This window comes from Myotis nattereri (assembly GCF_964212035.1).
Source record: "Myotis nattereri genome assembly, chromosome: 2".
Taxonomy (NCBI): Eukaryota; Metazoa; Chordata; class Mammalia; order Chiroptera; family Vespertilionidae; genus Myotis; species Myotis nattereri.
The window spans coordinates 200,978,618-201,002,123 of record NC_138076.1 but is presented as its reverse complement, the minus strand read 5'-3'; the positions used below and the strand labels follow the sequence as shown (position 1 = coordinate 201,002,123).

General features: G+C 40.5%; 1 protein-coding gene across 1 annotated transcript in view; it reads right to left on the bottom strand.

The window, feature by feature from the left end:
* Positions 1 to 3,292: 3,292 nt before the first annotated feature.
* Positions 3,293 to 23,506, bottom strand: part of MYBPC1 (myosin binding protein C1) — a gene marked incomplete at its 5' end in the record, with an annotated part of 55,458 nt that continues 35,244 nt past the window's right edge. The window contains 9 exons of the mRNA XM_081084037.1: positions 3,293 to 3,586; positions 5,003 to 5,045; positions 8,249 to 8,435; positions 10,228 to 10,364; positions 11,816 to 11,975; positions 16,663 to 16,802; positions 17,491 to 17,686; positions 20,520 to 20,608; positions 23,317 to 23,484. Of these exons, the coding sequence (XP_080940163.1) occupies positions 5,032 to 5,045; positions 8,249 to 8,435; positions 10,228 to 10,364; positions 11,816 to 11,975; positions 16,663 to 16,802; positions 17,491 to 17,686; positions 20,520 to 20,608; positions 23,317 to 23,484 (1,091 nt within the window). The 3' untranslated portion in view covers positions 3,293 to 3,586; positions 5,003 to 5,031. The remainder of the gene's footprint in view (positions 3,587 to 5,002; positions 5,046 to 8,248; positions 8,436 to 10,227; positions 10,365 to 11,815; positions 11,976 to 16,662; positions 16,803 to 17,490; positions 17,687 to 20,519; positions 20,609 to 23,316; positions 23,485 to 23,506) is intronic.

The following is a 23,506-nucleotide window of genomic DNA, read 5'->3' as shown; positions in this document are numbered from 1 at the left end:
TAGGGGTTTGAACCCAGGGAAAAGGCCCACAAAAGCCCTGGCAGTGAGGGTGGGTACAATCTGTAAGAAGGAGCAGTGTGGTAAGGGTTCCAAGTTGGCCCTAGAGTGAGACCCTTGAAACTGCAGAAGTCCCTCTTGCCCAGGTCCAAGGCTGCTACTAAGTGGTAGAACTAACTGTTCATTGCCCCCACACTCGCCTAGCAAGTTGAAGGGAAAATATTGAGCTGAACCACAGGCATCTCTGTAGCCACCAAAGGAGACGGCAATGCAGAGACTTCTCTCCATTTTCTTTTTTTAAAATATATTTTTATTGATTTCAGAGAGGAGGAGAGAGGGAGGGAGAGCTAGAAACACCAATAATGAGAGAGAATCGTTGATGGCTGCCTCCTACACGCCCCCCACTGGGTATCAAGCTTGCAACCAGGCATGTGCCCTGACTGGGAATCGAACCGTGAACTCCTGGTTCATAGATCAGCCACTGAGCCATGCCGGCCGGGCCCTTCTCTCCATTTTCTAGGCTCCAGGAAAGATTCCAGTTGGCCCAGGACCTGAGATAGGACCTTCCAAGCAGGGCAGAGAGAATGTCTCAATTTCTCCAGCTAGTGGGGAGCTCAGAGTGATCTTTCATTTGATTTACAAAAACGAAGTCATGTGGCATGTCCTGTACTACATTCTGGTGTGATACACACCTGGGTTATAGCACACAGACCACGCTACTCAGCTTCTGAAGCCTTATAGATCTATTACACCTGCGCGCTGCTCTGCCTGTGTCTTTCCCTACATGTATTAGTGTGATGTGTCATAAATTCCTTAAAGGCATGAAGTGGCTTATTTCTCATTGGGTTCCTAGCTGAACCCATCGCAGTACCATGCATGCATCAGACATTCAATAATGCATTTGTTGAGCTTAATAGGATGTCTCAGAATTCACCTTAAGAGTGAGTGGTATCCGACTGGCATAGCTCAGTGGTTGAGCATCAACCTATGAACCAGGAGGTCACAGTTTGATTCCCCTGGGGTCATGTACATTCCCCTGGGGTCAGGGCACATGCCGGGTTCCGGGTTTGATCCCCCTGGGGTAAGAGGCAGCCAATCAATAATTCTCTCTCATCATTGCTATTTTTATCTCTCTCTCCCTCTCTGAAATCAATAAAAACAATATATTTAAAAAAAAGAATGAGTGGTTAAGGACATATGACCTTGTTCCAATGTTCTTGGAACTAGTGGTTTTCTCCCTTACTTCTGTATTAATTTACATGACAACATGTATTAGGCTTTCTTTTAAAGTAAGTAAGTAAGGGTGATCATTAAAAAAATGTAATAAATGTTTAGTTCCCCAAAAGAATTTTTGGAAAATTCCTCTGATATATAACTTTTTCTGTAACAGAGTAAAACTAACACAAAACTAGCACAAAGGTGTAGGCAGCTAATAGCAATGACAGCTTCTGACATTCTTTGCTCTTTGTAGTTCTAAAATAGGCTTTTTCTTTCCTATTAGAACTTTGCGGTGTGGAAGTGCCCTTAATATGAGGAGAGAGATCACTTGTAGAAAAATAACATTCTCTGGTACAAAATATAGTTAGAGCAAAAGTCATGACTGGGGAACCAGTATTTTATAAGGATGCTTTATGGTCCCTTGTAGGCTAGGTTTATAAATGGCATAACAAGCTTGACCATGAGTGTTTAAATTAGGCAACCAGCTCACTTGCTGCACTGGGCCTCTGGCCCAGCAACCAGGCAGCAGGGGCCATACTGATTGGTTGTGCCACATAGAGATAGGGTCTTACTTGGTTTGCAGTAGAGATATATAGTCTTCACTGCTTTATAGATAAGCCAGACTTCTTTTTAAAAAAATACTTGTATTTATTTTAAATTTATAAATAATATATTTTTATTGATTTCAAAGAGGAAGGGAGAGGGAGAAATAGAAACATCAATAATGAGAGAGAATCATTGATCAGCTGCCTCCTGCACGACCTGCACTGGGGAATCGAGCCCTGACCAGGGCATGTGACCTGACCAGGAATGGAACCGTGACCTCCAGCTTCATAGGTTGACATTCAACCACTGAGTCACGCCGGCTGAGCCAGACTTCTTTTATGTAAAATATCTTAGTCAACAACCTGGAAATGGATTTTCTGATTAAAATGGGGCTTTGCATAGGGATTGCACACATTATTATTCCAGATTTGTTGAGAACATGTGGTGATGGTCAATATTCTTAGCAACCAGGAAGGCAAGATCACCAACCAATCAGGACAGGAAAAGATGTGGCCACCATAGTTTGGACAAGAACTCGAGTTTCTCCTTGCTGTTCCCAAACATACTATAACTACCCGCACCATTCACTCCTTCCCGTTAGGGGCCACACATCCACCCAGGAGCAGGACCACCCTCACAGCTTCCCAGGTCTCACATGTAAAGGAAGCAGAGCAGATATTTCTAAATGTTGTCCCAGGTGCTATGGGCCCACCGACAGGTCACAGTGTAGTTAGCTCCTAGAACAAAAGGCCAACAGAAAAAAAGGGGGCAAGGTGAGGTGTGGTATCTTACACTCCTACTCTTCTCCTTCAGCTGCGATGTTCTCTACACCAAGAGGAGGGAAGGGAGCTGCCAGAGAGATTATGGTTTTGCACAAATGTGTCTCAGCTTCTAGATTTTTAAAGAAGGTTTCCACCCATTGAACGGATGCCATCAGCAAACCCTACATCTGTAGCTGCTCTGTAGCCTGCACCAGCTCTCTGTCACTGTGGCTGTTTTGGCAGGAGCTCTGGTAGGTTTGGCCAGGATGCCGAGCCAGAGATACACGCTGGAGGTCAGGGCTGAGTTTGGTAGCATGCTGGCTCCTGGCCTTTTGTCCTCAGTTCTGTCTGAGCACACAACCCCTAACACAAAAACCAGGACTGTGTCATTTCAACACAAACACTTCAGATTTATTGTAGCGTTTATTGAATACACTTCCCCTTCTGTTGAGAAAACTTGTTTGACTTTAAGAAGTCTTCTAGCAAATTCAAATGGGGAAGTAGGCACAGATCCACTGGTGTCACGCAGGGTTGTAGGAAACACACAATTCTGCTTTGCTTAGAAAATCTCTTAGCTCAAGAGAAAGATGGGTATTCAAGATTCCATCGTGGTGTATTGGACTAGTTTTTAGCCTGGAAAAAAGCATTTACAGCCTGTCAAGTAAAACTAAAGTAACGACTTTTGCTTATAGTATAGCTTGCTTTTTTGTAAAGTACAGTGACAAAACACAGACAATAATGATCAAAACACTGACTTCAAATGGGATTTTGTGTACAGTTTTTAATGAAGCAGTTTTTGCAAACATTTTTTTCTTCTTCAACATTAGAAGGAAAAAAAAGAAAAGGAAAAAAAAAAAAAAAAAAACAACGGCCACACTTGGGTGCCTGGTGTTAACACAGACAACGCTTTCTCATTGCAACCATATTTCAAAGCAGTAGAGTGCAGGGGCCGTGGCCGGGCCCTTAGTATTCCTCAGGATTGCTTGAGTGCAAATCTCGCATATATGACTCAATTATGTTAGGAGGTACACCTTGCAAGAGGAGCCTGCAGAAGGAAAGCCCACCTGGAGAGGACAAAAAGGAAAAGGCAAAGTCAAAACCGTCTATGTGAAAAATCGCTGAAACAATACTCCTGGACTAGCTGCCTGGAAATGTGTCTAATTATGTTTCAGTTAGTTACAAAGATTCAATCAGTCCCTGCTCGGAAATCTTCTCCTGGATTTAGTATATTTAGATTTTAAGGCACTAGACAACATCTAGAAGGAGAAGCAAGTTCTGGCTAGGCCCATAGAAGTCCTTTGTTTCCTGCTGTTATTCAATCTCAATTTAATTTCCTAACTGGTTGGGAAATACTTATCACTCTTTGAGAGGTTTGGGGATTCTCTATAGATGATTTAAGTGCTCTGACTGAATGGCAGAATAAATGCATTACCATGTTATGAATCAGCAGGAAGAACTGTTTCCGGTTTATTTCTGCTCTTTTTAATTAAGCACCAAGTTCTAACTCAAACACGTTAGCGAAGAAAAAGGAGACAACTCCTTTAAACTTGGCTACTTATACATTGTCAAGAGTGAAACAAATTGGAAAAAAAATTGTTTCTGGTTTGTTAATCTTCACCCAAGGACATTTTTTACTTTGATACTTTTTTAGAGAGAGTGGAAGCGAGGGGGAGAGACAGAGAGAAAAACATTGACATGAGAGAGACACATCGATTGGTTGCCTCCTGCACACACCCTGACCAGGGCAGGGATCAAGCCTGCAACCAAAATGTGTGCCCTTAACCAGAATCGAACCTGTCACCCTCAAGTCTGAGGGCTCACACTTTAACCACTGAGCCAATCCGGCTAGGGCTCACATTGGAATAGTTTGTTAAAAATAGTAAAACCTATCCAATACCTTCTGAAGGTTAGAGAAATACCTACTAATATTTCATACTTACCTTTCATGTTTCTGAATTATATCTAAAAAAATAAAAGTACCCTTCATGAGAGAACCCATGAAACTATACAATTCATGGTCCTTTGGAAAAGTACTTCACTACTTGCTAATAAATTCACGTCCAGACAAAAACAGCATGCCATATGAACATTCTTAAACTTCTTTAGTGCAAATTTGGAAAAGTCATTCTCCTTTTAAAAAAAGACTTCAAGTCACATATCGGTAGAAATGATGCCACTTTTGTACATGTCCATTCCTTGATGCAAAGCGTTCAGAATGCTTGGGTATCACTCGTTTTCATCCACATTAAATGCTTTAATTCATGCTCTACCGCATTCATGTCAACAGGAGATTGTTGTGCTGAATAAGTACTAGTTGTTAATTTCAAGATACTAAAATACAAATTAAAAACTACAAAGTTAGATGTTTTAAATAGTCTATTTTCATTGGACTACATAATGAAAATCATGCCATACTCCACAAGCTCTGTATGACTTATGACAGCATAAGCTTCATATGCCAAATCCATATGAAAGCTTACCTTAGATGATAATACACATTCAAAAATCCTTACTGTGCTACAACTAAGGAAGAGAGAGAGAAAGAGAGAGAGAGAGAAGTTTTGAGCATTAATAAAGTGCTAAAACCAGAGTTGAGTACTTGTTGGATGAAATTATGGGTGCGATTATGATGAGGTGATTTCATTAATCCTTAGTCATGTGAAAGATGTAGGAACATAGAAGCACATGGAGTGAAGGGCAGGGATCCAGTCACTTCAAAAGGATCATTAATATGTAAAACACTTATTAATATGCACAACCACTTTGCCTAAACAGGTGGCAAAGCCAATTGGATTGTACAGTGAATATTTATGGTAAGAGCTTCCAAACCATTAGCTTAAAAAAAAAATCCTACAACATATATATATTGTGTTTTTCAACAAAAGAAAAACATAGATGATGAACAAAGTATTAGTGTACATATATATATGTTGAAATTCTAAAAGGCAAAATTATCAAGTAGGTATTAATGTGAGACTAGTGTATTCTATAATATGTATTCTGAAATGATTCCAAATGTGACTAATCTATATAAACACAAGGCTTAAACAAACAGCCTAGAAAGCGACTATATGTATAATCTACAAAACTTTTAAGAAATAGCCCTAATTCTTTCCTCCTTTGAAAGCTGACATTACCTCTGGGAATTCAAAGAGCACATATGATAAACTCAGGCATAGATCTACATCATACAGTTTACATCAAGTTTCTTACCCATCCCCAAAGAACTTCTTAATCCATTCTTCCAACTGGGGGAGAATCATACATATACTATCAGACTCATTTAATGCTTAATAGATTTAATAATGGGACCTAGACTTATCTGTCCATTTAAATTCATGAGTATATGAAATACTTTTGGTCCCATGAAAATATCTAAAATGTCCAATAGAAAGATGGGTTACAGATATCCTACTGGTGAATTTTTCAGGGGAAAGTCTTAACTATGAAAGTTTCTAAATATTGGATCTGTTTTTATTTTTGACCTTTCCCTATCAAAAATGCTCAGAACACTTTTTCTACAGCTTGGCAATTTTAAAAGGTTCAGTTTTCCGAATTTCAACACAAATCTAAGGAAACCACCCTGGAAACTATCTTAAAGGGAGATCGTATCTCTTTACATGTGAAAAATGCAATTATTACAGAAATGTCATTGGTTCCCAGGTGTTGATAATCTTACATCTAAAATATGGTATCTTCAAATGCAGCCTTCCGGCTTTATTTATGGGGACCTGTGCTATGGTACTTAGTTTCCTGACAAAACTTAGTTCCTAATTACTTAATAACCTTGAATAATTTGGCCTTCCTAGTTCATGGCATAAACACTGTATGCCACGAGCTGCTAAAAAAATATAATGAGAAGCAAATGAGAAAGTCAAGCTTTACATGCAAAGTGCGATTTCATGTAAGAGGAATGGAACAGGAAGTAGAAATATCCGGTGCGATATGAATTTTTAAAACCTGTTGCTGCCCCTCCAGGAACAGTGGTTCTCCAGGGGAAAATACTCGTTGGTATATCACTGTAGAATTAGAATATTTGTACCAATATTTATTTGTTCTCAGTTCACATATTTACCTTTATTTTTACAGCTTAACTTGATTCAAGTCACCTATTATCAGATAACAATCTGACGATAAACAACCTTGGCTTTACTTTTAGGACCCAAAAGTCTTACCAATATGTTGCAATTGATATTTTACTATGAAGGTATGTACTAAAATACATTATTTTTATTATTAAATTCAATTATCATATAGTTCACCATGCAATTACATAAAAATATATCATCTATATCTATATATCTATATCTATATATCTTTCTATCTATATATACTTAACGTTATTATCTTTTAGGAAGGACCCCCAAATGTTGAACCAGTTATGAAATCATCATTTTATATCATTAGCAACATTCAGTTATTTTCAAAACACGCAGAAGTTGCACTAGGCTTTTGTTTTTATTTTTATTTTTGGATGCTGAAACATAAGTACCTACAGTACCTTGGCATTCTTAAGCCTAAGAGTTTAGAAACCAGATGTATTGCAACTGGGACCATAATCTGCATTTAAAGCTAATAAAAACTTAAAAGTAATGTTTACATTTGTAAGCACTATCTCAAGAGTAAGCTTTAAAATTTTTCTAAGGATGTTATGTTTTAAACTTGTTTTTTCTCTCTCACTCAATTATGAATCTATTGCACCATATTACCACAGGACTGACAGAGATCAGAAGAGAAAGAATAATTTTTTAAAAAAAAAAGTTACAGAAGGAATTTTTTTCAATAAGTTTCTTAATGATTTTATACTAAATTTAGGACTAAAAAAACTTTTTTAACATAAGTACTCTAAGCATTTACTATGCTTTTCCAAAAAATAGATATTATAAGATTATCTTTCTGACTTTTAGATAATAATTTCTTCATTATAGAGAGGTAGAGAAAAGACTTCACTGTCACAGAGAGGCGAGGTGATACAATACGGATGAAAGAAAAGATATTAGAATCATGTCACCTATTATCTCATGGTGTCCCAAAGTAGGTTTTGATTGCCAAGAAAAAAACTTTACTATACAAATTATACTCAATGAATATGAAAACTGATTAAGACAACAGGTTATGCTGAAACTTTTCTACCACATCAATCCTTACGTTTTCTTGATTTACATCGGTAGAAAACTAGTATAAATGAAATGTGCACCTGTAAATGGAAGTTCTCTAGTGAGATTTTAAAAGCAACTGGTTAAAATATGTAGATGCTATATTCTACATAAGTAATAGTCTACACTCAATTAGCAAACTTATCCATATGTATTGAAAGTTTCACAAAATAGTAAACTAATTTAAAATAGCGTAAATTTCTATCTTTAGATACGTTTTTGCCCTAGGCTTCTATTTATGGATGGACTACATCATCAAAATAATACCCGCTTAACTTCATTTATTCTCACCATGCTGTACACATACCAGCATTCCACTGTAATCAATATTTCTTTAGTTAACAAGAATTGCAAGAGTTTAAGGTAAGTCTACTTAACAAGTCAAACAAACTTCACAAATAAATCAAGAGTGAATGCAAGATGTAAAAATGTATTCTCTACCCCAAGTCTCTTGCCCCTTCCTCCTCCACCCCAGAACATTTTGGCAAACAATTTGGATTTTGCAGTAAGCATAATAATTAAATGGTTTTCTTTCATTTTATTCTACACCCAAGGTCTTAGATGTCATACCTTTCACCTCCAGTTTGCATTCGACCTCCACTGTCCCTAGGTTATTGACTGCTTTGCAGCAGTAAGTGCCTCCGTCATAGGAGCTGGGCTTGCGGATCTCCAGCGTACAGACCCCTTGGTTGCTGAACATCCTGTATCTTGGGTCATCCACAATAGCAACTTTGTTTTTCATCCAGGTTATTTTGGGCTGAAATTAATATTGAAGTAAATGAGGGTCAAAACATATCTGTTCTTAGCATATTAATAGGCCATCAAAGCAGTGACAGAATTTTAAAGCATAGCTTAGAGAGGACACCTAAGAAGAATCCACATCTATTTGAGCACAGTTTCTCTCAAATTAAACTCTACTTAGTGCTTGGCAAGAGAGCAAATGAGCAGTTCTTTTTTTCTTTACATTGTACTAGGATAGAATGGACCACCTCAGTAGCTTCTGAGGCGAATACATTTCTCTCACCACAATAAATTCAGCAAACCTGGTTCCCTTCACTTCTGCAACATCATGCAGAGTTAGTGATCAAGTTTGCACTACATGAACAGTTCTGAAAAAGTAAGTCAGGTTTGTTCACAGGACAGCTCTGGAGCAATCTTCCCAAAAGGATTCAATTGCATTTCAATTTCATCTACAGGTCCATGAGGTTAACTCATCCAAGAGACTATATATTGCTGGCCATTTTTCAGAGAATCCCCTAAGGTGTCATAACCATCGAATTTCCTCACTTCATTTTCCTGATATCTTTTTCTAATTATTTGTGGGCTACTTATGCCTCCTCACCATTTAATTTGTCCTCTGACATCTGCTTTCAGCATCTGGTGGCAATGGATCTTCTCCAACCAGGTAATTCAAGACCTATCATAACCTAAGCACCCAGGGAGGTGACTCCATTCTCCTCGACCCCTGAACTATATCTAACATCACTGACCTCCTACTCCTTATTCATATTGTCTTCCCCTTCCTTATGTAACTGCACAGCCTCCTCATTCCCTCTTCTACCTCTTACATGATTTTGCTTTTTCAGACCTTGGAGATGGCCCTTCTCTTTCTTCTTCATACTGTTCTTTCTTCCTTCCACCTTTCAAGTGGAAGTATTCATTGAGGCTCACTTGGTCCTGGGCCTTTTCCTCATTACTCTCTTTCCTCAGTGGTATTCCTTTCTAATGACTCCAAGGGATGGATTGTGCCTCCTCATCTGCCCCCATGCCTGGGGACTCCTAACCTGAGGGTCACAGCCTTGGCCTTTGTCTAAGCTCCAGTGAACTTCTCCTCTGCCTACTGGTCATTCCTACTTGGATGGACCAACATCACTTCCAATTAAACACAAATTCAGCATCTTCCTCCTATCCTCAGTTTGGCTTCTCTCTGTCTTTCCTATTTCTGTTCATGGTACATGTGGAAAAAATACCACTGTTTGCAATTTTTCAAATTCTAGGGCTCCTTCCCTCAGTGCCACCCAGATAAATGTCTCCATGGGCAACATTCATTAACTACTTGTTCTTTTCAAATGCCAACATGAAACCTTCAAACCTTTCTAACTCTCTTCTGTCAGATGTGATTTCTCCCTTCCAAGTACTCTGTACCCTTAATATAGCACACTTTAAATTCTGCCTTGCATTATAGTCTTATTATTTGTCTTAATCTATTAGAGAAAACTTGATGGATCAATATTTCCCCCTAATTTTTAGGTGAAACAATATTACTTCCATCTCCTCACCTCTCACTTCTTTTTAAAATAGGTGATTTGGTTTTTCCTTAGAATGAATCCCTTATTTAGTAAAGAAATGTAAACATTTTTTACTACTTAAATAGTGTACCTAATTTTCCAACAATACCACCCTCCAACCCCAGAATAAGACACAAATAGCAGTTGGAGGGTCCGTTTGTATTCCTACGTATATTTATAGTGTGACAAATACAAAAGGGAGAGTTTCGGGTTAATTCTTAAATTTAACTAATGTGGTTAAAAAACTAACAAACATGGTACCTTGGGATTTCCTCTCACACTGCAGTTCAGAGTGGCATTGTACCCAGCAATAGCGTAGGTGTTGACCAAAGGCTGAGTGAACATGGGCGCCTCTGTGAAATCGAAGTCTTCATACACTGGATTTTTATAGACTTTACCTTAAAAACAAGCATTAGAAATACACAAATTGGCCTGAGGCTATATTATTCTTGGCATACTTGACTCGCCATGAAAACTTCCCTGAACTTAGAAAAACATGTGAAAACACAAATGAACACCACACCGCATTCATTCTGGAGAGTACACATATCCCACAGGGGGCAGAGCGGCCATCTGAAACTGAAAAAATGTGAGAAGAATTTGGTGTCAGAGTATTTTGATCAACCATGAGTTTTACTGTGACAGTGATGAGGAAATGAAATGACAGGCATGGAATTCAGCCTCACCCACTTCATGGGTCTCATGTGTAGCTACTTTGAAGGTGTCTAAGAATAGAAGTAACCCAAGCTCAATAAGTCAATATCTACTTTTTCCTATCCTTGTGAATTTAGGCATTTATATACCTACTGCTCAGAAGGTGGAATGAATTCAGCTTACATTTTTTAAAATGCAATAATAATATAATTTTCCTCTAAAATTTTTACTTTCAAATTTATTATTGGACATTTTTATCATAATTTAAAAATATGTGTTTATAATTTTCTTATTTCCTTTCGCCACATTTCTTTTTCTTTCAGTCTCCTCTAGTTACTGAAAACCAAAGTCTCCAGATGTCTAGTTGTGAAATTGTGATTTATAATAAGAAACATATATGTGGTCTTTATCCTCATTTCTGGCACAGAGCTCCAAACCCTTGAAATTTCCTAAGCAAGGAGAGCTATAAAGGTATATTTTGTTATGTTAATGAGGTAGCATTTGACACACACCACCACCACCACCACCACCACTACCACCACCTAGGGACTGGTTGCCAAAGGAAACCAACCTTGTGATTAGTGGGTTGAAACTTTTAGTCCCGCCCCCAGACCTCCAAGGAGGAGAGAGGGGCTGGAGATTTAATCAACCATGGCTGTGTAATGAAGCCTCCTTAAAAACCAAAAAGGACATGTTTGTAGAGCTTCTGGATTGGTGAACGCTGGGAGATTCTAGGAGAGTGATGGCGCTCTGAGAGCTTGGACACTCCGTGCCCATTCCCCATCCTTTGCCTATGCCCCTCTTCCATCTGGGTGTTTCTGAGTTAAAATCTTTCCTATTAAACCAGTGACACAGTAGATAGAATGTTTCTCTGAGTTCTGTGAGCTACTCTAGGAAGTTAATCAAACCTGAGGAGAGGGTCATGGAACCTCTGATTTATAGCCTGTTAGTCGGAAGCACAGGAGACAGCTTGGACTTGCAATTGGCATTTGAAGTGGGAGGTGGGGAAATTCTTGTGGGACTGAGCCTGGAACCTGTGGGATCTGATGCTATCTCTGGGTAATGTCAGAATGGAGTGGAATTGTGGGGCATCCAGCTGGTGTCTAAGACTTGTTTGGTGTCAGGGAAATTCAACCAAACCTCCACTCACTGGAATTGGGTGAGAGCCCCCTTTATCAGCCCACTACCAACTCACCATCCTTGGCGATCACAGCGCTCTCTTTAGTCATTGTTGCATTCTCACTGAGGCCACACATGTTTTCAGCAAAGACTCGGAAGTAGTATTCATTGCCTATGACCAGTTCAGTAATGGTGGCATGGGTTCGGTGATAGTGCTCAATGACAGTGAACCATTCCTGAAAGAAAAACAATTTGAGGAAAATCACCAAAAAATACACAACTATCCCAATGATTGATTAGAATAAATATCAGGGATGTTTCATTCACTAAAAGAAAAATAGCACAAATTTTTATCTTGAGAGCAATAACTATGTACATTTAATGTGTTTAATACTTTATAATTGATTTATACTTGACTGTATAATTTAATCTTCATGTATACATTAGAATCATATACCCTAGATGTCAACTACTACCTTTATACTTTTCTCATAACTGTACAGTCTGTCGTCTATCAATCTACTTGTCTACTTACCTACCTTTTGTATAACAAAATATAATTATAACATTTTATTGCCAAGATATCTATTCTGAGGAAGAGATGATTTAAATCACCAGAGAAAAATTAAAACTGTTCAACAAATTTGCCAAATATTATCAACACAGGTTCTTTTGGGTCTATGCTGAGATCTCATCTCCTCCCTAACTGTTCAGCCTTCCATTGCTCTACTTAGGCCACACTCTGTCACCTTAACCTGGGGAAGTTTTCTTCACAGCACTTGCTACCTTAAATTATATATTTACTGTTTGACTTGTTTATTCTCTACCCCACCCATCACTGGTATGAACAAGCCAGGATGTTAAAGACAGATGTTTCTTCTCTCTCCTTGTATCCCTAATGCCTATCACAATACCTGGCACACAGTAGGTACCTTGCACAAAATAAATGTTTATTAAATACTATAATGGATGAATGAATGAATGAGAAGCTAAACTTTTTTTTTTCATTTTTTCCCCTCACCATACCAAAAAATATAGTAGTCTCAAAACTGATCTGGCAACCAGTGGAATTTCCCAGGGTACTACATGTGTTTGGGACCACTAATTGAGAAAATACACTTGCTGACAAAAAAGTTCATAAAGGAAAGAATTTTTCTTACAACTTTTAGGGGCCATAGTTATATATGTACTTTGCATATTTTAAGACAGCAAAGAATGTATTTATGCCCTTTTTTACATCCAAAGCACTTCATACAAACCTTTAGTCCAACATTTATCATACTGTTTTGTCATTTGGTTTTATGTCTTTCTTATTGCTAGACTGTGAGTGTGCTAAGAATAGGAGCTGTCCTCCCACCCTCCTTCCCTCCCTCCTTCCCTTCCCTCCTTGCCTTCCCTTTCCTTTCCTTCCTTCTTTCCTTCCTTCTTTCCTTCCTTCCTTCCTTCCTTCCTTCCTTCCTTCCTTCCTTCCTTCCTCCCTTCCTTCCTTCCTTCTTTCCTTCCTTCCTTCCTTCCATTTCTTTTCTCCAGCAGCTAGAAGTGTGCTCAACCCATAGTAAATGACTGAATAAATAAATACACAGGTGGGCAAAAGTAGGTTTACAGTTATTCCTATGAAAGATAACACAATAATTAATAAATAAGTTAAGAATAAACTTTGTGTTCCACATAATCACAACTGTAAATTTACTTTTGCCTACCCTTGTATGTTCGCACAGATAATGAAAACAATGTTTATGGAAGGTATGAAAGACTATAGGAATTTAAGTGAAGAATAGCATCTGTAGCCACAACAAGGCAATGGTGCAGTGATCTCTGGGAAGTGCACTGGGCAGAATGAGCATCTTGGGGTCCATAGGTCCGCCCCTGCTGAAATGCAACAGAAACACAGGGGTGTAGGGGTTAGGGACCATCCCCTGTCACTAGGCAGACCTGAGATATATGAAGCATCAGGAAAGTACTGGCTCATCTAAACTTGACTATGTATCTAAGAAAACAAATATTGAGCAAGTCTGATGGGGATGGAAGAATGGAGGCACCACCTGAAGGAAATGTGGTACCTCTGGATTCACTGCCAGTCTCTAAGCCACAGTCCAGAGGAGAGCCCTCAGTGTTAAGGAAATTCAAGACATGCAGTACTTCCCTTGCAAAGTCATCCATTGATCCAGCTCTCAAGCTGCCCATGTTTAGCTAAAAGATGTTGCTTTAAATGACACATTTGGTCACATAACACCCATGGAGGGGGGAGGGGGAGAGGCAGGGGAAGACATGCTAGAAATAGTTTATGAAAAGGTGGAGCTTGAAGTCAATTCCTATTACTTAAATGGCCCTTCCCAACTCCCCTCCCTTGTCTTATGAACCCTATGTAATTTCATAAGCTATGTTCTTACTGCTCTCTACTGGTGTAAATGTTTAAAGACTTCTTATTGGGGGTGGGAGGAGGTAGAAGATGGTAAAGGGGGAGGCGATAAACGGTGATGTGATGGAAGGAGACTTGACTTTGGGTGTTGAACATACAATACAATATACAGATGATGTATTATAGAATTGTCCACCTGAAACCTATATAATTTTATCAACCAAAGTCATCCCAATAAATTCAACAAAATACTATTTTAAAAGACTTTTTATTAATATCTTTCAGTATGATGTTTTACTCTTCCTACGAGAGTGAAAAATGGCTCTATGGCATTGTATGTCCAAACTTTCATTTATCCTTCATTCACTTACAGGCAGGTTGTAGTGGATGGATTCAGATTCAGGAAAACCGACACTCTAACATTTAAAATCTAGTGATTTCGAGAAAGTCATTTATACTTCCTGAGCCTCAGTTTCCTCATCTATAAAATATGGGTAGTAGTAATTCATACTCCAACTGAGTTTCTTCTTTTTTAAGAAAATATATTTTTATTGATTTCAGAGAGGAAGGGAGAGGGAGAGAGAAAGAGAGAGAAATATCAGTGATGAGAGAAAATCATTGATTGGCTGCTTCCTGAATGCCCCCAACTGGAGAGCTAGCCCACAACCTGGGCATGTGCTGTGACCTCCTGGTTCATAGGTAGATGCTCAACCACTGAGCCATACAGGCGGGGCTGGGTTTCTTCTTGAGCAACCTAAGCTCCTTCCTTCCTCAGGACCTTTGCACATGCTGTTTCCTTTAGAGCAGTGGTTCTCAACCTTCTGGCCCTTTAAATACAGTTCCTCATGTTGTGACCCAACCATAAAATTATTTTTGTTGCTACTTCATAACTGTAATGTTGCTACTGTTATGAATCATAATGTAAATATCTGATATGCAGGATGGTCTTAGGTAACCCTTGTGAAAGGGTCGTTTGACCACCAAAGGGGTTGCAACCCACAGGTTGAGAACTGCTGCTTTAGAGTCTTTCTTTTCTAACTAGCAACCATGCTATTCAACATTTATTTTACAAGGAGAAAGAGCTGCATGGGTGTAAATCTGAGTCAGAATCCAGAGTGAGTAAATGTTTGTTGAACAAATCTCTATATATAAAAGCCTAAGTGACCGGCTGACTGGCCAGTAGCTATGATGCACACTGACCACCAGGAGGCAGACACTCAATGAAGGAACTGCCAGCTGCGGTCACTTGGCAGCGGCGGTTCTCGGGTGATACACCTGGAACTAGAGAGGAGTGAGCCCTGTTCCAGGGTGAGTCACCTGAGAACCACCCTCTCGCAATCCAGAACCCCTCAGGGGATGTCGGAGAGCTGGTTTTGGCCCCATCCCCACAGGCCAGGCCGAGGGACCTCACCAGTGCACGAATCTGTGCACTGGGCCTCTAGTGAATCTATAAAATTCTATTGAGCATTGTGTAAGGTGCTTTTATTTTTTATTATATACTAGAGACTTGGTGCACAAAAATTTGTGCACTCGGGGGGGTCCCTCAGCCTGGCCTGTGCTCCCTCGCAGTCTGGGGCCCCTTGGGGAATGTCCACCTGCTGGCTTAGGCCCCCTCCCCAGGGGCCGGCCTAAACTGGCAGTCAGACATCCCTCTGGCAGCCCGGGATGTCCACTTGCCAGTGGGGAGCAGGCCTAAGCTGCAGTCAGACATCCTTAGTGCTGCTGAGGAGGCGGGAGAGGCTCCCGCCACCACTGCTATGCTGGCAGCCTTCAGCCTGGCTTGTGGCTGAGCAGAGCTCCCCCTGTGAGAGTGCACTGGCCACCAGGGGGCAGCTCCTGCATTGAGCATCTGTCCCCTAGTGGTCAGTGTGTGTCATAGTAACTAGTCATTCTGCTGTTAGTGTCAATTTGCATTATTACCCTTTTATTATATAGGATTACTAAAGGCCCGGTGCACGAAATTCATGCATGGGAGGGGGGCGGTGTCCCTCAGTCCGGCCTGCACCCTCTCCAATCTGGGACCCCTTGGGGGATATCTGACTACCTGTTTAGGCCCGATCCCGCAGTTGGACATTCCTCTCGCAATCCGGAGTGCTGACTCCTAACCGCTCACTTGCCTGCCTGATTACCCCTAACCACTTTGCCTGCCTTCCTGATGCCCCTAACTGCTTCCCTGCCTGCCTGATTGCCCCTAACCGCCTCTGCCTTGGCCCCCACCACCATGGCTTTGTCTGGAAGGATGTCTGATCTAATTATTATATTACCCTTTTATTATTATTATTATTATTATTATTATTATTATTATTTATTATTTTAGCTTCATGATAACCAAGCAAAGTAAGTATTCATGATCCTACGTGATAGACAAGGAAGATGGAGATCAAAATGATGTTCATGTGTACTTGTTCTTAAGCGGCAATGCTGGGATTCAAGTCTGACTCTTAAGTCAGCTCATCTCTCCATGGCCCCATGGGTTCCTCATGAGAGAGGACCTCCTAGTTCCCCCTTTACTTCTGGTGAAATGTGATTTTGCTGCTGCTGAATCAGAGAAAGCCAGGCCTTACCATGCTCTTCTTGTCAGCCTTCTGGATCGTGTACCCTGTAATGGCCGCATTTCCATCATCCTTTGGTGGTGTCCATGATAGGGCAACATTCTCTCCCCAGACATCCTCAATCTTCACAAGTTGGGGTGGACCCGGACGGTCTACAGGATTAATTCACAGCATCACTGGAAGGCCACTTTCCCTCCCAACCTACGCATTGCTTCAGGAGGGTATTTCAAAACATCCCTCCTTCCCTGCATCTCTACCCACATTTCTTGTACCATTCTTAAACTTCAGAGAAGTGGAATGCACTCTAGCTAAGCTTATCTGGAAACTCTTGATTTTCATCTTCCTGAGGGGAAAAACGATTTTGAAAAGAAAATTAAAATGAAATCTCAGACCGTATTAACTACCCCTCCAGGGCAGCCTACTGGCATTGAATCACAAGGGTAGGCTGCCTAATTGGAAATGTAAGCTGATATTGGCTGTGTCCAGAATCTACAAGGTTTACTATGCAAGAATTCAACACAGGAAGTAGTTCTATTGTTGAGGAGTTGGGAAACAGAGTAAGAGAGGACTGAATTGTAAAGCAATACAGATGTTTTTCACTAAAAAGTATATCCATTACTTTTCTTTAATATAGATGCCCTGTCTCCCATGACTAGTCCTTTTAGTGAAAAATTGTTCTGAAATGCTAATACATCTTACTAATTTATGTTGAGAAATTTTTAATAAAGAATTTTATGTAGAGCCAGCCTCACACAAATTGTTGCTTTAGCCTTAATGACAAGGACAAGTAGTCCAAATACCGAGTTGACAGGACGTTCTAGCTCCTTCTTCCAAACCTACCCACGATCTGGATGTCGATTGATGCGCTTTCCACGTATTTCTCCACTTTGACTTCCAGGTCGTATTTCCCTGAGTGGCTCCTCTCCGCTTTTCTGATAAATATGATCGTGTCAGTCTCAGAGTTGCGAATGTTGATTTGATTTTTATCAATTTCGGCACCATCCTTCTTCCAAGTTAATTCTGGTCTTGGTTTTCCCTAAAAAGGAAGACAGAGAAAGTAGAGGGGGAGGGAAATCAGATTGTCTCAAGATTTTTTTTTTTTCTACTATTACAAAAAAATGGCAGTGTCTTGCTCTGTTCAAGGCAAAGTTGGCAAAGAGCCTGGTGGTGGGCAACTATAGCAGCAACGGTAATTCTCGCTGCCTCAGTTATATTCTGCGTACAAGGCACTACATTAGGTACATGAAGTCTATTATTTCCTGTAATCTTCATATCAAGATAGTATCATTATCCTCATTTTTTGGATGAGGAATTAAATGACTTGCCCAAGGCCTTGTTGCAATGCAGCTAAGGAAGCATTAGAACCAGGTTTTACAGGCTGGTCTCACTAGCGCCAAAGCCTGCAGAGCACAGCATAAGGGTCAAGAGCGTGGGCTCTGGGGCCCTGGAATCTATATTTGGATTCTGATTCCACCACTGAATAGCTGTGTTTCCTTGGGCAAGTTACTTAAACTCTCTGTGCCTCAGTTTCCCTATTTGTAAAATAAGGACAGTACTGCCGCACAGGGTGGTTATAAAGATAAGTTCTTTGAAAGCTTCTGTACACTACCTAAGTGTTTTATTAATATCATCTAAATGTGAATGATTATTATTCCACCTTTTATTCCAGCTCATTTCAGACTTGTCTATAATTCACTTTTTTTTTTTATAGCTGCTGAAACTATTCTCTCAAAGCAGACTTTGTGCCCAGCCAGAGTGGCTCAGTAGCTGAATGTTGACCTATGAACTGGGAGGCTGCAGTCTGATTCCCGGTCAGTGTTTCACATGCCTGGGTTTCGGGCTCGATCCCCAGGGGAAGGACGTGCAGCCAATCAATGGTTCTCTCTCATCATTGACGTGTTTTTTGTTTTTTTTTCTCTCTCTCTCCTTCTACCTTCCTCTCTGAAATAAATCAATTTAAAAAAAGAAGACTTTGAAAAATTATAATCTCACTCATGGACATGAGTTTCAGTTTATATGACAAAGAAACTTCCTAGGATTCCTGAGCTCCCAGGCTCACCCCGAAGGTGGGAACCAAACATTCATTCAGTCAGGTGAGGCACGGCCTTCCTCCGGCTCCTAGTGTGGCTTATTGATAAGGAATGTGAAAGACACACATCAAACCCCCGCCCAAAGAGCTGGAAGAATGGCTGGGGTGCTTAGACTTGCATAGGGAAAGTAGAGAACAAATGGTTAAGAAAAGGAAAAACAATTCCAGGTCTTTCCTTAAACTTTGCTCTTAACTACTGGAGGAGGGGGAGGGGTTATTGAGTTCTCTGAGAACCTATAAAGAAAAGCACTGGATTGTCAGGAGACATAGACTCTGCTCTTGGTACTACCATTTACTTGCTGTGTGACCTCGGGCAAGTCACTTAACTTCTCTGGCCATCAGATTCTTCTCTTTTCAAATGAGGATAAAGAAATCTGCCCTTCCTGCCTCACAAGGTATTTTTTCAAATTAAATGAGAAAATGCCTATGAGAACACTAGAGATGATACAAACATGGAGCAGTCTTGTCAGCCCCTTCCTGGCAGCTAAGCAGCCCCTGGGAGGCCATACCCATGAGGTCCCTGTTCTCATGCTCTTTCCTCTCCCAGACCCAGTGACAGAAATGAAACACACAGACGCCCAAGATCTGGAATCAGCCCTAGTGATAGAAATGATTCAGCAGCTCCAGTCCAGCACTGCGGCTGAGTCCTGAGTGCTGCCTTGTCTCAAATCCTGCTTTTATTTGAGCCTGTGGAGGAGAGAAGTGGGAGGAACTTTGGCAAGTCATCTCCTTCCCCCTCTAATGTGTTTACACTCACGTCCTCCCTGGCTTTCATTCTGATTTCACGCAGGGTGTATGTGGAAGATAACAAACTGCCTCTTCTAAGGTGTGGGCCCCATGGCTTGAGTTGACTGTCTTGTTAGCTTGGTTTTCATGGGGCTCTGAGTTTGAATGAACTCGTGTGTGTGTGTGTGTGTGTGTGTGTGTGTGTGTGTGTGTGTGTTTTCAAATGTGCACAGGGACCTAAATTCTAAGGCCATGCTGTCTGATATAAGAGCAACATGTGGCTAGTAAAACTGAAATTAGTTATAATTTAAAAAAATTGAAAATTCACACTAGTTCCTAGTTGCACATTTCAAGTGTTCAACAGCCACATTTGGCTGCTGGTTACCGTGTTGGAGAGCACATATATAAACATTTCCTCCATCACAGAAATGTCCATTAAACAGAGGCAAAAAAAAAAAGGGTGTTAAATAAGTAAGGGTATGATGGTGCAGTGTGTGTGTGAGAGGGAGAGAGAGACCAAAACTGACTACTGCAGGCAAAGTCTAGTTAATCTTATAAATAACAAATTCTTTCGCTGGAGCAATGATTTAACAATGTTCACAGTTTTTTTTTCAGTTAGTGGCATTGAGACATCAAATTTCAGTAATGTCTCTTATTGGAATTCTGCTTGGTTTGGGGTAATGGTGAGAAGTAATCCCATGTTGTTTTCCTGAGGACTTCACTGCGAATGAAGGTCAGTTTTACAGATGTGTAGGGCCAGAAAGAGTCTCCCAGCATTTCTTGTTTTGGTTTCTCCTCGATGTTTCCTCCCTGCCCCACCAGAGTCCCAGAGCTTCAGGTCTCATTTGTGTCATGCAGAAGGAACACCTATGATGGTTTTATAGATTTTTCTTTCACAGCAGCCGATCATCACTCCCCAAATCTCTTCCCTTATTTAGCTGTCTCCCTCAGAGGAAATCCTGAGTCCTAATGAACATCAACACTAGAGCATCTCCCCTGTCTTCTTAAACACCCCAGCATTGCAAGAGAAAACGAGCAAGCCCTGATTTGTTACCTGGAAAGGTATAACCAGGTTGACAGCTTCTCCAACTCTGCGGATGTAGGTTTGCTTCAGGTGCCGTGGGATGCGAATCTTTGGAGGCTCTGAGTGAGAGGAGCAGAGCACAATTTGGTGATCAGTACAGCACACTGGAATTAGCCTTATATTGGCATACTGCTGGGATGCTCACTGCTCATCTTTGCAGGAAAACTTAGCTGGGCCACTAATAGATAATATATGGTAACTCTGGTTCCAAATGTTTTCTCCCAAGAAATGTTTTAACAGTTTAACACAAAAAAATTTATCCTTGACCTCTTTGATTTTATTGCAACTTCCTATTTTTATTGCCGTTATAAGTCTAAAGCGACTTTATAGAAAAACACCAAATTTTCTCTTGGGACCTTGTACATATTTTTCATAGTTTCCAACAGGGAGTATATTCTCCAATGAACAATCCATTTAAGGTCTATAGACACCACATTAGCTGCTAGGCCTATTCTTTCTTGCCAGAAAAAAAAAAAAGGAGATTTAGCACCGAGGACTTGCTGTTGAGATGATTCTGTTGGCATTTTATAGCAACTTTCTCTCTTGTGCTATCATGAACTGCATAATGGGCAACTCTAGCCTACTGTGTATTAATGTCCATTAGTTCAACACCAAGAAGATACTAGAACATATTGCTGTAAACCCATTAGGAGCAGGGAGTCAAAGGCTCATGGGCTCACCCACAACCACTTTCACACCATGATAGGGAGGATGTCAGTCTCATCACTTGGGTGCTCATATGTGACAGACACTGGGCTAAATGCTTTTCATGATGGGACCAGTTTAAACCTCTTTGCCACCGTAGGGGCTGTGTACTGCTTTTACTTTATGATAAAGAAATGGGAGCATAGGAGTTAAGGAACTTGCTCTTGGCGACACAGGCAGGATTAGAACCTGGAGTCAGCCTGTGGGCCTATGCTCTGCTGAGAAGTACAGACTGTAGAGCCGCAGATAATAGATCAGACACGTAGCAGATCGATCTGGTCACAGACTCCTGTTCTGTAAATGCAGGATGATAACAGCATCTAATCTGTAGGATTGTTGTGAGGATGAAATAATGTTATCCACGTAAAGCATTTAGCATAATGGTCAAGAATAGTAAACTTTAGCCCAGCCGGCATGGCTCAGTGGTTGAGCATTGAACTATGAACCAGGAGGTCATGGTTCAACTCCCAGTCATAGCACAGGCCTGGGTTGCAGGCTCAATCCCCAGTAAGTGTGTGTTGGGGGGCGGGGGGGGGGGGAGCACTTGCAGGAGGCAGCTGATCAGTGATTCTCTCTCATCATAATGTTTCTCTCTCTCCCTCTCCCTTCCTCTCTGAAATTAATAAAATATATTTTTAAAAGAATAGTAGTAAACTTAAGGAGATAATGATGATATTGATGATGTAGATGATGAGGACCAAATGTTGGGGTTGGAAGAGATCCTGGAGATCCTCCAACTCCCTAAAAGAGACTCAGTAAGGTTCATCAGCAAACTGGACCATCATCCTAATAAAAGCTCACACATGCTGAGGGCGTAGCACTCTGTGAAACAAGCAATATGGACTCATTTCTTTAATTCTCAATCCTCTTGAGGTAGTAAAATCTATTGCTAGTTCCATCTTGATGAAGAAATCAAGGTTCAGAAAGTTCAAGTCTCTTACCCGAGACCACATAGTTAATAAATGATGGAAACATTTTTAAGTTTTAGAGAGCTGTCAAGTCCATGATGATGGATAACATTTTCCCAAAATTCTAATTTTTGCTGAAAAGCTCTTCTTTATTTCATTGACCAGTTGACAACAAATAGTATAAATGGTTTTCCTTGAAGTGACAGGCTCGCACCATTCATTTTCTAGAAAATGTCTGCTGGGTAACCAAATCTGACAAGACGTTGTTTGTCACATAGTCATTCTTTCAAATAAAAATGGAATTTCATGAAACAAGCCACTAGGTTAGCCTCTAATTCAGTTGCATGAGGGCTTTTCCTAGAAACAACCATTGTACTACGGTACACAGCACAAGGCGTCATGCATACTGTGCATTTTATTGTCGCCAAGTATAGAAAAAAAAGTGTACTCAAGCACCAAGCTTTAATAATACTAATGATTTTATGCCACATCAAGAACACTCCAAGGCAACACTGGCCCTTTTATTTTAGCTGCAAGTGCATGGGTTGGGGAGGAAGATAAGAAAGAGTAACAGTTGGTGGCACCGACTTGATCCACGCTAAGGCACCAGCAGTTTTACCCATGACCACTTTCACACCATTAGAGCAGCTGTCAAATAGTGTGTCCAGATTACTAGTTGTCTCTCTCTCTCTCAAGTCAATGGTGAAGAACCCCAGTGAGGCTAACTAACTGGTCCTCATACCAAGATATAAACCCAGGCTACCCTCCACACTGCCTGAAAAGAGCTGTGGTTTTGTTTTAATTTTAAAATATGTTTTTATTGACTGTAGAGAGAGGGAGAGATAGAAACTTCAATGAGAAAGAAACATCATTGATCAGCTGCCTTCTGAACACCCACTAATGGAGATGGAGCCTGCCACATAGGCATGTGCCCTGACTGGGAATCTAACCAGTGACCTTTTGGTGCATGGGTCAGTGCTCAACCACTGAGCCATACTGGCTGGGCTGTTTTGTTATTTTTAACTCCCAGGAAGCATGAATACAATATCAAAGGAGTGATAACAAAATAGAAAGTTTTGAAGGAGAAAGGGATTTAAGAAATAAAAGCAAATAATGTAAAAGGGAGATAACATGTTGAAAGGCTCACCACCTACCTATGATTTCCTTCACAAGGATGGGCTGAGAGTAGTACTTGGGCTCGCTGGCACCGGCTGCGTTCACAGCCTTCACACGCACAAAGATCTTTGCATCCGTGGGCAGACCGGTGATGGTAAACTTGGTCTTGTCGATCAGATCTGTGTTTGCAACTACCCAGTCCTCAGCTAAAATCCACAAAAGAAAAAG